Below are 12,423 nucleotides of genomic sequence, written 5' to 3'. Positions count from 1 at the left end.
ACCATGTCTGAGTCTGGGCCTAATTCAGGCTGGTTGGGTTGCCTCAACACCAAAGCCCCATTCAGCTTTCACATTATGGCCACTTGTAAATGATTTATAGGTACTGATGGGTCCTCTATTAGCCGGTGAGGGCAAGTTTAATTCTCCGACTCCCTAGGCCCTGAAGCACGTACAGCCTTGCTTGACTTTTCCCCATCCTTCGCACCTAGTTTTATTACGGGATAGGCCTCCACGCGCCAGCTAGGCAGCCATTTAGGCAAGCGGGACTGTCTTTGCGCAAATCCAATGTAATTCACATAACGCATGGGTCTCGACACGCCACTGATTCCTGAGGTCGTTGTCGTGCTGGACGGGGAAGAACTCGTGACCGCCAGGTCCCAGTCTCGCACAGAAAACCAACACAGGCTACAACGCTGGCCAGTCCTGGTTTCCTTCCACGGCCGGTCCGCAGAAGAACAGGTCAAGACAAAGACCATCCTCAAAACCAGCCCGAGTCACCGTCCGAGCCGCCTCCTGCGTGGTGATGTTTAGTCGGGGGCGATGCGACGAACCAGATTGTCCAGAAGATGACGGCAAACGTGGCGATAAACATCACGATGATTGCCGGAATTGAGAACTCGTGCTGCTCGAGTGGCATCCTTAAGACGACACGTTCCCTTTCGTCGGGGGCCATTTGTTCGAGCTCGATGTCGTCTTCATATGTGCCGAGGGTTCCGTATGCCGACATGGTGTATTGGCAGCTTGCTGGATAAAAGGTCTTTGGAATTTTGATGATGTTGATGATGTTGATGATGTTGATGATGTTGATGATGTTGATGATGTTGATGTCTGAAAGCAATGGGGTTTTATAGATGGTCGATTGATGGTGTGCCCTAATTTCATTACTCCTTCCCTCCACGATCATGCAAGTCTTGATATTGACTTTGTATATGCATCCCTAAGAATGTGACTGTCGCAAGCTTTCGACACAATGCCCACATGAAATGTGAGCGCACAAGCTAGGGCTGTGACGACAAACATACTTTGTGTGCAACAGCCTTCGTGACCGCCATGCTTCTCCTGCCGGCCCATCAAGGTCTAAAAACATCAAAACCATCCGTCGCCGCCCCAGCGCCCTGCTGCAAGCCACCGCCAGGTATGTAAATGGCCCCGCCGATGGCAACAGCATATGTCCCGTGCCGGGGCAGCCTCATTGGCTCCCTCCGACTCCAAATGCCCGTGGTGGTATCAAGAACCTCAACTTCGTCAAAGACGCCTGAGTCCGATTTGCCCGAGCCCTCGCCGCCAAATGTGTACACTTGGTCTCCAATCGCAGCAGCCATGTGTCCACCCCTCGCGGTGGGCATTTGCTCATCCTCTAGCGTCCATCGAGGTTCCTCGGCAGCAAAATCAACTGAGTAGACCTTGCCGCTCACGATCAGGCCCTCACGTAGGTGCCGACCTCCTGTGACAAATAACTTCGTCCCCACCACGGCGGCACCGGCATGGTCTCGTGGCTCAGGTAGCGCCAAGTTTGGGAGTAGTTTCCATTTTCCCGACAGGGTGTCAAATGCTGACACCGTGTCCACCGTATCGTGCAGTCCGCCAGGAACCAGCGCGAGGGAACGTTGTCCACCAGCGAGGTAGACCGTGTCGCCCACTACGGCAACCGCCGCACTACCACGCTCAGTGTCGGTTGGGAACGGCTCAAGGTCGTTCCAGGTATCCGTCTCTGGATCCCAAACCCAAGCGTTGGGTACGCCTTTCCAGATTCCATCGATATCGGCCAGGCCGCCTAGCAGGTAAATCTTGCCATTAATGACGGCCGCATTCGGGTGGTTCAGTGGGATGGGCAAATCCGCAATCTGCTGCCACTGGTTGGTTGGCACATGGTAGATAGAGGCCAGAGCCGAGCTGCGCACTTGTGTGCCATTGGTTACGATGCCACCCAGAACGGCGAGTGAGGTTGAATTAATCCCAACTGCGGTGTTTTCCTGGCGTGGTAGGATTGGCGTCGACGTGAGCTCGTCCCATGTGCCTTGAGCCCTTCGGACGGCAGCTCCGTTACTGAGATGTAGCAAGGAGCTGCAAATGATCCAGAAGGTGCTGATAGTCACGCGCATTGTGGCTGCGATATGTCCTGAATTTAGTATGAGTTTGACCAGTATTGTACAACATATGTCTTCGGGCCAGATCTGGCTAATATGGAAGCGATGCGCTGGCCTGGGAGGGCGATAGATAATCGAGTCAAACGCCAACCTTATTGACGAGGAGTCGGCAGTCTTTTATTGCTACCAAATGAACCCTGGTCGAGGTATCTTAGCCAAGCCAACCATCCCCCAGCAATTTCTCATCTTGGAAGGTGACCGTTCCTATATGTAAGCAATACGACTATTGGACAGGGTCGGACTGCATGTTTCGCCGCAATGAACCCCGTCGAGAGAATTTCGTCCAAGGTATCGCGCGCCAGATGCCGATTGCCGTCGAATTGCTTGATAGTCTCAGTTTTGAGCTAATCCAGCTCCTGGAGTGTTTAGCTGGTACTTTTCCTAAATAGTATAGTTAGTCCACTCGACCTTTAGATAAGGCAACCGTCTAACAATTTTTGGTTTAGGTATGTGCAGGTAGATGATGTCCCGAAGTTCTTTTCGTGACTGAATGATGAATGGTAATTAAGTATATACGGACCCAACGCCAAAGGCCAAAGTAAATCCAAATACAAAAGCATTAAACCCTTTCATCTGCGCCGCTAATCGTCAATGGGAAATGTGGGAACCATGGGAACGCAATCCGAAATCTTGGAGGAGAGAGAAAAACAGTAAGGTGTCGGCACAGATCACCGAAAACAGGTTGGGAGATCTGGATATTGGCCAGTCAAGAGCTGAGAGGTGTGAGTACGTGACGAGGACGGGTTTGGCCTGGTCGGTATGTTTGCTCAAAGGAACAGTGACATGACACATGAGGGGGAGGGTATCTTTTTATGATGTCTTCAGTTGCAGTTAGTGAGGCATTCAAATTAGAGATGCAGCTATTCGAGATTTCATTCTCCGGATTTGCGGATCAAAGAATCCGATGGCTTGACACGTTGGGCCCACTCGCTGCAGAACGTCGTTTGTTAGTAAGACAAGTATCGCCAATACACGAGTGGTCACGTCCAGAGTGATATTCAGGGGCACTTACGTCCAGCTGCCATCGTAAACTTTGCGCTTCTCGGGGTTACCAAACTGGGCTACTTCGAGCGCCGTATCTATGATGCAAGCCGTCACTCCGGTGCCACAGGTCGAGACGATCGGCTTGAATGGGTCGACTCCCTTGCTTTCAAAGACCTTCCTGAGCTGATCTGCTGGAAGGAAAGCCTTGGTCTTGGGATCAAGGAGCGTGTCGATCGGTACATTTATGGCGCCCGGCATGTGGCCCGAGGACAATCCCGGCCTAGGCTCGGCAGCAGAGCCGTCGAAGCGGCCTGCCGACCTCGCATCAAGGATTTGGACTCCCTCGGCCCCCTCCTTGTTGTGGTCCATCGCAACATCGCGAACCTCCTCAAAGTCGGCAACCTTATCCGCAGAGATCTCTGGGATGGGGTACGTGCAGCACTCGACGTTATACAGGTTTCCACTCTCGATGGGTAGCTCCTCGTCGCACCACGCGCGGAAGTTGTTGAGGATGTGGACCTTGGGGTGGCCGAAAACCCGGAGAGTCCATGCCACTCGAGGGGCTGAGAAAATTCCAAGCTCCTTGGTGTCATAAACCACGACAGTATCTTCTCTGCGCACCCCGAGCTCGCTCATGGCAGAGGCGAAGCTCTTGGGTTCGGGGAGCATGTGCGGATAAGGGCTGTGGCGATCGATGACCTTGTCTAGGTCAAAGAAGCGCGACTTGGGGATCCGTGTCTTCCGGTAGGACTCGATGCCCGTTCGGCCTTCCGGGTCGTTGGGGAGGAACCATGCTGCGTTGAGGCAGATGACTCTCGGGTGGGTGCTGATAGAAGATGGCGGGCTCTTTTGCATAGCCTCGTGGACCTCCTTGGGAGTCACGAGATACGAGGAGAAAGTACGGCGGGGCATTGAGGTTGCGAAGGTTCGGCTAGCTGTCGTTGGGCAAAAGATGGGGGTAGACCGAACTTTGGCGGCCGCGCGGGGAGCCCACGATGTGGTCGGCATTGTGAAGGTGATCAGAGTAGCGGGAGACATTAGATGGGTGAGATGCGAGTCCCCGACAAACAATTTAAATCAATTGAGCTGCAGGCCAAGCTGCAGATGAAGCTGGCGGCTTTGCTCGGGTCGACACGGTGCTCTCTAGGCAGTTGGTATTGATTGTTGTGGTGTAGCGAGAGGATTGATGTTATCAAAAAGATGTCATCGAAAGGCAGAAGGTGTAGAAGCGCCAAAGATAAGACGGTTCGATTCGATTTTTGCCCGGTGCGGAGAAGCTGCACCCGACTGACTGACTGTTGAAGAAAAAAAACAGCGACTGGACGGAATGCGACGCTCGGGGCACACTTTGATAACGTGCGGGTCGTTGGCCAAGGGTGTAGTGTAGCTGGGCAGCATTGATTGTCACAAATGAGAAGCTCCAGAAGCAATAAATTTAGGTAAACACACTGGGAGGTTTACCTGACCCAGGCAAGACAAAGAGTCGCAGAATACAATTGGATTTGTAATGACCTGCACAGATTTACAATTGACGAGCAAGTATAAAATGTGGAGGGTTACAACAGGTGACTGGATCTTGGACTGAATGTCTCGGGCTTCCAAAGGGTAATTCGGATGGACTGTCTCTAGACGCAGGCAATGATATATCACTGACGGAATGCGGGGAATGATTGCACAAGAGGTGCGCTATTGCGGCACTGTTTGGAGGTGAGGAGAAGCTGCTGTGCACCTGCCGAATGCGCCCAGTGACCCGACTGATGTCTGCCCGATAGTGGAGGATAGCAACAACCTGAGTGGCCCAAGCTTCATATTGTTCCACTGTCAACACACCGAATGAATGCGCCTGTTCTGTGAGTGCATAAAACATTTGAATAGGCAAATGAAAGCAAAAAAACAACAAGATTAGACGAACAGAAAACATATCCACAGTCACGACAGAAAGTCAGGCGTCTTTGTGAAACAAATCAATACTCAAAGCACAAGTCAAAAACATACCCTATCTCGCCATTCCTTCAACACCCCGCCTGTGTTCCTGGAAGAAGCCATGAAAGTCAAAATCAAGGAGTGGAACGCGGTGGCCACATGGAGATGGGATATTCCGGAAGACGACGTCTGCGGAATTTGCCAGGTTCACTTTGACGGCACCTGTCCGACGTGCAAATACCCTGGTGATGATTGTAGCCTCTGTGAGTCACTCACTTTTGCCTTTCCGCCCAGTCCGAGGGTTTTGCAGGGAGGGCTTTTTACTCTTCACTACAAGAGCTAACCAATGCCGCCCCACCTTTCCTTTCAAGTGTCTGGCAAATGCGGCCATAATTTTCACATGGTATGTATCTATCGCATACTCAATGGCTACATTAATCCTGTAGTCTAACATGCCTTGAAGCACTGCATCCTCGAATGGATCAAGCAAGATTCAGCCAAGGGACAATGCCCGATGTGTCGACAAAGTAAGTGTGCCGCCCAGATTTGGCTTTATGCATATGAGCGTGACGTTGAAAAGGAAGAGAGAAAGAATACTAACTAACCATCGACATCTGCCCCCGGTAGAGTTTGAGTGGAACGAACAGCCCGGGCAACATCCTCCAGGCTCTCGGTCTTCAATGGCCCCGCCAACACAGCAATAGCAGTTGGAAGAGACCGACATCAAATTGGTTACGGGGAGCCATGGTTTTGCTGTGACTTTCCCCTGGTTCAGGACAAACAAGATGGAATGACAGCTCGTATTAGACCAATCCATTTGTATTACTTTAATTTCTCAGGCAGACCTTTTTTATGATACCCCCAAACCTGATTTGACTAGAACTAGACCCAGTGTGTCAGTCAGTCAGGTAGTCACTCAAGTCATTGTACAAAGTAGTATTTGTTTGTCCTTCTGCCCGCAGCTCTCTCCGCCCCGCGCCCTAGAATAAAACTGGAATAGACTGACCGAGTGGGCTTACAGGGATATGGCGGGTCCGGGAATCCATTAAACCTCAACAGCACAGGCGGAATGACGATCTCTTCTCCGTCTTCCAGTCAATCTTTTGAAAACCACCTTAATACATCTCTTCTTCGTCAGAACATCGATGTCTTGCCTTTGAGCCGGCCGGAATCATGGTGACATTTCTATCAGTCGCAGTGCGAAACTTTGATAAGCTGTAAAGAGTGACTTATTAGATAATCCACTTTCTTTTCTTTTTTTCTTTTTGCTCTCTGATTTCTTCTCTTCTTGTGACACAAACAATATGCACCAACCTGTCGGAGCTTCTCTTGCTCAAGCCTCCCCACTCAAGCCTTGCCACAACCACCGACGCCGTACCAAAGTCGCAACGTCACTGCCTTGTCACATACCTTCCTGCCGACCGTCATGACCGAGCCCTCGCGTCGCTTCTCATCAGAAGCCGCATCAAATACCAAAAGTCCCGTAGGATCTTTGCGTCAGAGCACGCCTCCGCTCCGGTCGCCTCATCATCCCGACAGGCGTCGCCTCTCATCCAATTCGCAAGACCAACATGCCTCAACTCTGGACCAGGGTTCCATCAGCACTCAACAGAGACAAACAAGGCCCAGTGAGCTACAACAGCCATCACAAGAGTCCCTCATCCTGCAGCAACAAGTACAACATCATCAACCGACGCCGCCGCCGCCGCCGCCCGTCTTCACCCCGGTCTTTGCACTCGTCGACGACGCTACAGGCCGGCCTACAACACACCACCCCCACGTCCACTACATATTCTCTGATGATGACCCCGAAGAGCTGACCGCGGCCCTCGATGACGCGGCCGCAGACCACTCACACCCACCCACGTCCTCCGGCGGCGCGGTGGCAACGCCGGGGTTAACTCGGGACCGCGCCATCGTCGTCGACCTGGTACCGAGCTCCGACGGTCGGCCTGGTTCCTTCTCAGTGGCGAGCGCCGTCTCCCTCAGCCCCGAGTGGGCCGTAACGAGCGTGCAGGTCTCGAGGGTAGGCGGCAAAGACGCCGGCGTCTCGGGCGGCAAGGGCAAGGCCAGGGATAGCACTGAGGCCAGCGATGACAAGGACGACGACGCCGGCGGAGACGCTGGTGACAACGGACTGATGCTGAGGATCGAAGGGGTTGGGGTCGACCCGGCAACGGCGGCCGACAGCACCCTGACGTTGTCCGGGTCCAGCAGCGGAGGGTCGCGCCACAGCGAACGTAGACGGCAAAAACAACAGCACGGGCCCGGACCCAACGGAGAGGAAGAGTTCGTGGCGCTGGCTGAAGACTTTGACCGTCGTATGAGCACGCTGCGCCGCGTGGTGGACGCCAGCATACCTGGGCTATCTTCAGAGGAGCAGCGGGCTGCGCATACTGCCGTCGGGGATGACACTGCCTCCCCCGGCGCGGCTGCTGCTGAGGCTGTGTCTTCTGATCAGAAAGCCACTCTGTGACAGACTTGGAATTTTTAAACTACCAAATCCGTTTAGCGAACGTGCGGGGAAACCAGACGGCCCGTACGGATAGATTTTGTCTCGTCATGCATGGCAAAAGAAATCCTCCCGCGGCAGGAGAGAGAGAGAGAGAGGACGCCACGGTGACATGGGCTGGGGGCCGTGTCGTTGTCGCGGCAGATCCCGCCGCAGGGCTTGCATTGAACACAGCCTTCTCGTGTGTGACGCGCATCGCTTCAGTAATTCTCCCCGAGACGAACGGCTCCACGAGAACTCTATCCGCATTCTGGATATGAATATGGCAAAGTTTTTGATAAATTAAAATTTGTGATTATGATCCATAGCTTGGGAAATTCGTGTCGGAGCTGGAGAGGAAACCGGGCCTCATCGGCTAGATGTGCACGGGCAGAGTACAATCCAGAGCTTGGGCATACCGCCGGAACCTATGAGATGTAGCGATCTGGGCCATCATAGAGTATAGTGATAGATAAAGTTTGTCACTGGCAAGTTATCTAGTAACATATCGAAGACATACGATGCAACAAGATCTAGCCCAATTAATACTCCACATTACCCAACAGCCCACAACAGGCAAATAGTGACAAAAGGATATCAAGTCTTGATTAAACGCCTATAATGCTTCCAAGAAACAAAAGACTCCAGATATACAGAGGGGTCAAGAAGAAACAAACAAAAGAAAAGGAACAACAGACTACGATCCTCCGGCATCAAGCCACAAGGCGTTTTCCCTCTTTTGGTGATGTTGAGTAAGACAAAATAAAAAGAAAAAGAAAGGTGGAAATCAGACACCCCAACCCTCGAAAAACACCAAAATATGTGTCACCGTGAACAGCCAAAAAATGCAGTCGCCAGAAATAAAAGCAAAGAAATTGACAAGACTGCGTTTTTTTTTTCCTCCCGAAATTTACTCGGTCTTTGTGGCCCTCACCACAAGCGTAGCGCTGTCAACATCAAATGCTTTCCCTCCTGATAGTGCGAGCCTCTTATTCTTGCGCAAGCCCCCGGATGCTCGACTGGTCTTCTCAAACTCGCCGCCTTCGCTGTGCATGCTGGGGATTCCCTGGCCTAGCGGGCCGGTGGGGTCTGGGCTGGGGCCGACATCCTCGGTGACCACGTAGCGCTTCTTCATGACAGACGATTTGCCGGCAAAGTGAGCCAGGGGCGATGTCTCCTCCTCGGTTTTGGAGTTGAACTCATCTTCTGTGAGCACGATCTTGGACTGGGCGTAAATGTTAAATACCGGTCGCTCGCCGTCGAAGTCAACGTGCTCTAATTCGGGTAGGCCGTTCCCTAGACTTCGTTTCGGGTTTGTGTTGGCTGCGGGAGTGGCAGTTGCCGCGGGTGCTGGGGCGTTGTTGTTGTTGGCTCGAGGCGGACTGATAACCAAAAAGTAGATTGCAACGATGGCCGCAATGACAACCACAATAGTAACTAGAGACAAGTCAGTTAAAATAACTCAACGAATGCACAGACTGGCAAGATATCTCAGAGCGTCCAGCTAGAGGGTTAAACTTACTGCAAATACCCAGGCAGATCCACTTCTTCTTCCTCGTCTTCTTGGCCGTCTCGACGGCGACCACAATCTCCTCGTTGCCTTTGTCCAGGTTCTCAACGATCTCCTCGCCCTTCTGCTCAATCTGGGCAACCTGCACGTCTTGCTGAACGATGAGAGTGTCCATGTCCTGGAACAGCTGTGCGAGCTCAATCATCTGCTGCTCAATCTTCTTCATCTGCTCGTGGCGGTCCTGGACGGCATTGAGAACGGCGCGGGCCTGGCCCCTGCGGTCGCTCTGCATCAGGGCCTGCTGGAATATCTGCCCACCACCGTTGGCCGCGTCCTCGACGGCGTCGCGGACCTCGCGGTCGTCGGCGTCGGGTCGGACGTAGCGGTACTGACGCTCCAGCTGGTCGCGGGACTTTTGCCGGAAGCCCGACTCGATCTGCTGGTACTGGTTGATAGCGGCCTTGAGGCGACGATCGACGCGGTTGACCTGCGCCGTGTTGCGCGCCTGCGAGGCCTCGGGGCTCGACTTGACCTTGCGCACTCGGTCGGTCAGCGCGCGGTACATGGCCATGGTCTCGGAAGAGAGCGAGTCGAGCTGCCTCTGCGTCTGGGAGCCTGTCGAATCGGCCTCGTTGAGGGACCTGTCCTGGAGCATGCGCAGCTGGTTGAGGTTGCCCTCGATCTGGCCGACTCCGTCGTCGATGGACCGACACTCGTTGAGAATAAAGTTGGGATCGCTGTTGCCGGAAGCGCCCTGGCCGCTGAAACCAGCTCCGTTTTGTGTGAGAGATGCCATCTCGACGTTTTGGCTTGCTGTAATTTGACAAGAGTTTGATGTTAGAGCATTTGCGCTTGTTTCCTTTTCGTAGCCCCTTTTCTTTTTCTGTGATTCCCTCGTTTGTTTTTGAGTATGGCCCAGCAAAACAATTCCATTCATTTACGTACATGAATAATCGTCCCGTCCCATAGCCGGTCCCCGGTTGCCGCCTGGTCGAGGCCCGCCGCCAAACTGCCCTGGGGGAGGTCGTGGTGGCTGTGGTCCTCCGTAGTCACCTGCACCGCCGTCGCCCCTATCGTCGAAGGGGTTTTGCCTTCCGCCGTATCTGTAGCATGTGAGATTCCTCTGTCAGTTCCCGGGCTCGTTGGTTCGCTATCGTTTTTGTGTTTTTTTTTTCGACTCGCAGGTGGTTCATTGTCCGCCTTTCGGTGATGGCGAGTCGTGGCCCGCTCGTAGCGCGTCGATGAAAGGTCGAAGTTTGGAAAGGAAGAAGGTTTCAACTAACCCGTACTGGCTCATATTGTTAGTATTAGTCCGGCCGGCGGGTTGATGTCAAGTATATCAGAACAAAAGTGAGTCTGCAGGTTTGGTGATAGGCTTTTTGGGAATGAAGAAATTGGGTTTGACGGGTTGAAAGCTTGGAAATAGAGAAAGGAGAGTGGCGCCTTTGGGACGACCAGTTTCGAAGCCCAAAGGAGATTTTCGACCTTCCCTGTCGAAAAAGAACGACCCACCGGGGGTCCCCATCGGTGAAACGCATCTGGGGGGTCCAACAGGAGACAGGGGCAAAACACTCACACTCATGGTTGAAGAGTGGCCAGTTAAAGGGGTGTAACCGTGACCCATTGAGGAAATGCTATTCTAGCGTGGTTGTGCTGGCCTTGTCGATGTCCGAGACTCGGTGCAGGTGAAGAAGGGAAGGAAGCCTTTACCTTCTGATGTCCGGGGTCTGTTGCTGCGATGAAGTCTATATTATATCGTCTCCTTATGTCAAGGATTATGCTGACTGGAACAGCTATTATTATCTGATGTAAGGCCTGTTGTGTCTGGTCTGATCTAAACTGGGTTGTTTCCAGTTGGGTTCGTGCAAAAAAAGGTCGATCCCGTTAACCGGTAGCCTGTAGGTCCTCTACAGATTGTTATTACGGAGGTACGTTGAAAAGGGGGGAACAAACAAAGGATTGTGAAAAAGAAACGGGAGATAACATAAACTAAAGAATAGATGGCATTCTTATTAGATAGGAGGAGATTTTTTTTTTTTTCTCGACTGGCAGGTAGCACGGAGGCGCAGACAGATCAACACACCACACACATACGCGCCAGAGGCTTGTCGTGTGTGGGTGGCTTGGGTTGGTCTGGTACAGAGAATTGAACAGTTGCATCCGCTGTGGTTGGTCCCATCGGTTTGGCATGGTCGGGTCGCTTCTCCATCCACAGGCATTCAGGGGTTTCGCCCGTTCGAGACAAGGCCGTGCAAGGGTCTTCTTGGCTGCATCTCCGTTGCACCGCCCAGTCTTTGCCAGTGGAAAACAGACTTGGAACCTACTACGTACCTACCTAGGTAAAGACGCTGCCTTGCCGGACCCGCATGGACCTCCACAATACGGCCCCACCTGGATTTTGATTGCCAAAATGAGAGACACAACAGAAAGAAGAAAGTATTGCCCGATCAGCGGGGCGTTGATCTCTTAACCTGGTCGATATAGGCTAGAGCGCAGATGAAATTTCGGTTTACCGTAGAATTTGTGGTCAATACGGGATACATTGATTTGGACCTCTCCATCGTTCAATTTCGTGTTCCACCCAGCCTTGATTTTCCTTACTCGTGATGTGCAGCTCAGCTGTAGACATGCATACCTTAGGCGGTAGGTTAGGTATGCACCTATGAATCGTCCGTTGTGAGCTGAAATATCCAAGCACAATCACCGGTACGGTACAAGAAATACTATGGTGCTGACGTCGTTGATGGGCTGCCAGTTGGGCGCTGAATCGTGCAAGGATTTTGCATTCACTTGGACTGCAGACGACGGCAAATGGCTTTGAAGCCGTTGCGGGACCAGAGCCAGCCCTCAGGCGGTTTCAAAACGTGGATCGACAGGCTCAATCGTTGGACAAACCGCACCCAGTCAATCACGCGTGCATGGAGTACTGGCGGTTCCCATCAACAACTACCATCTTAGGTACATTTGACCATATACAGATAGCGTACTGGATAAAGTAAACACATTGACTTGCCTGCCACTTTGTTCTGGAATGGTAGGTAACATTTAGGTCGCCTAGCACCCTTCCATGTAGGTAGGCAAGGTAGGATACATACTATACTCTGCGACTTGGACTGACAGCCAATCATTGCACAATTCAAAAAGCCCATCTGCATGCGTGAATTCGATGTCTACGTATACGAATCAAGTAAATAGATCTGACAACATTATCTGCTGGTCAGTCATTGCGGTCAGCTTTGCATGTGCGCCCCAGTCCTTGTTCTTTTTTTGGCACTTTGATTCTTGAATCAACCCCTCGACTTGCGTTCGTCTGCCCTGTCCAGGCGCAGCCCGACACGACGCTGACAACCGTGCAGTTGAGCCACACA

At 52.4% G+C, this 12,423-nt stretch overlaps 5 protein-coding genes across 5 annotated transcripts; 2 read left to right on the top strand and 3 right to left on the bottom strand.

The window, feature by feature from the left end:
* Window positions 1-1,070: 1,070 nt before the first annotated feature.
* MGG_14917 (uncharacterized protein) lies at window positions 1,071-2,102 on the bottom strand (the record flags this gene model as incomplete). Its single annotated transcript, XM_003719704.1, has 1 exon — window positions 1,071-2,102. One exon carries the CDS (start codon window positions 2,100-2,102, stop codon window positions 1,071-1,073), a length of 1,032 nt encoding a protein of 343 aa, XP_003719752.1.
* Window positions 2,103-2,566: 464 nt separating this feature from the next.
* On the bottom strand, window positions 2,567-4,745 carry MGG_04087 (thiosulfate sulfurtransferase). The gene is made up of 2 exons (XM_003719703.1): window positions 3,160-4,745; window positions 2,567-3,077 (listed from the first exon to the last, which is right to left on the bottom strand). Exons 1-2 carry the CDS (start codon window positions 4,167-4,169, stop codon window positions 3,020-3,022), a joined length of 1,068 nt encoding a protein of 355 aa, XP_003719751.1. The 5' UTR covers window positions 4,170-4,745; the 3' UTR covers window positions 2,567-3,019.
* Window positions 4,746-4,951: 206 nt separating this feature from the next.
* Window positions 4,952-6,051, top strand: MGG_04088 (anaphase-promoting complex subunit 11). Its single transcript, XM_003719702.1, has 4 exons — window positions 4,952-5,317; window positions 5,426-5,457; window positions 5,518-5,581; window positions 5,682-6,051. The coding sequence occupies exons 1-4, from the start codon at window positions 5,176-5,178 to the stop codon at window positions 5,756-5,758; spliced, it is 315 nt and encodes a 104-aa protein (XP_003719750.1). The 5' UTR covers window positions 4,952-5,175; the 3' UTR covers window positions 5,759-6,051.
* Window positions 6,052-6,092: 41 nt separating this feature from the next.
* On the top strand, window positions 6,093-8,152 carry MGG_04089 (uncharacterized protein). The gene has a single exon (XM_003719701.1). The coding sequence runs from the start codon at window positions 6,481-6,483 to the stop codon at window positions 7,528-7,530; it is 1,050 nt and encodes a 349-aa protein (XP_003719749.1). The 5' UTR covers window positions 6,093-6,480; the 3' UTR covers window positions 7,531-8,152.
* On the bottom strand, window positions 7,999-11,256 carry MGG_04090 (SNARE protein). The gene is made up of 4 exons (XM_003719700.1): window positions 10,339-11,256; window positions 10,001-10,158; window positions 9,068-9,868; window positions 7,999-8,982 (listed from the first exon to the last, which is right to left on the bottom strand). Exons 1-4 carry the CDS (start codon window positions 10,350-10,352, stop codon window positions 8,456-8,458), a joined length of 1,500 nt encoding a protein of 499 aa, XP_003719748.1. The 5' UTR covers window positions 10,353-11,256; the 3' UTR covers window positions 7,999-8,455.
* Window positions 11,257-12,423: the final 1,167 nt, after the last annotated feature.

This window comes from Pyricularia oryzae, chromosome 6 (assembly GCF_000002495.2).
Source record: "Pyricularia oryzae 70-15 chromosome 6, whole genome shotgun sequence".
Taxonomy (NCBI): domain Eukaryota; kingdom Fungi; phylum Ascomycota; class Sordariomycetes; order Magnaporthales; family Pyriculariaceae; genus Pyricularia; species Pyricularia oryzae.
Note: the sequence above shows the minus strand (reverse complement) of the source record. Positions and strands in the feature narration are given on the sequence as shown.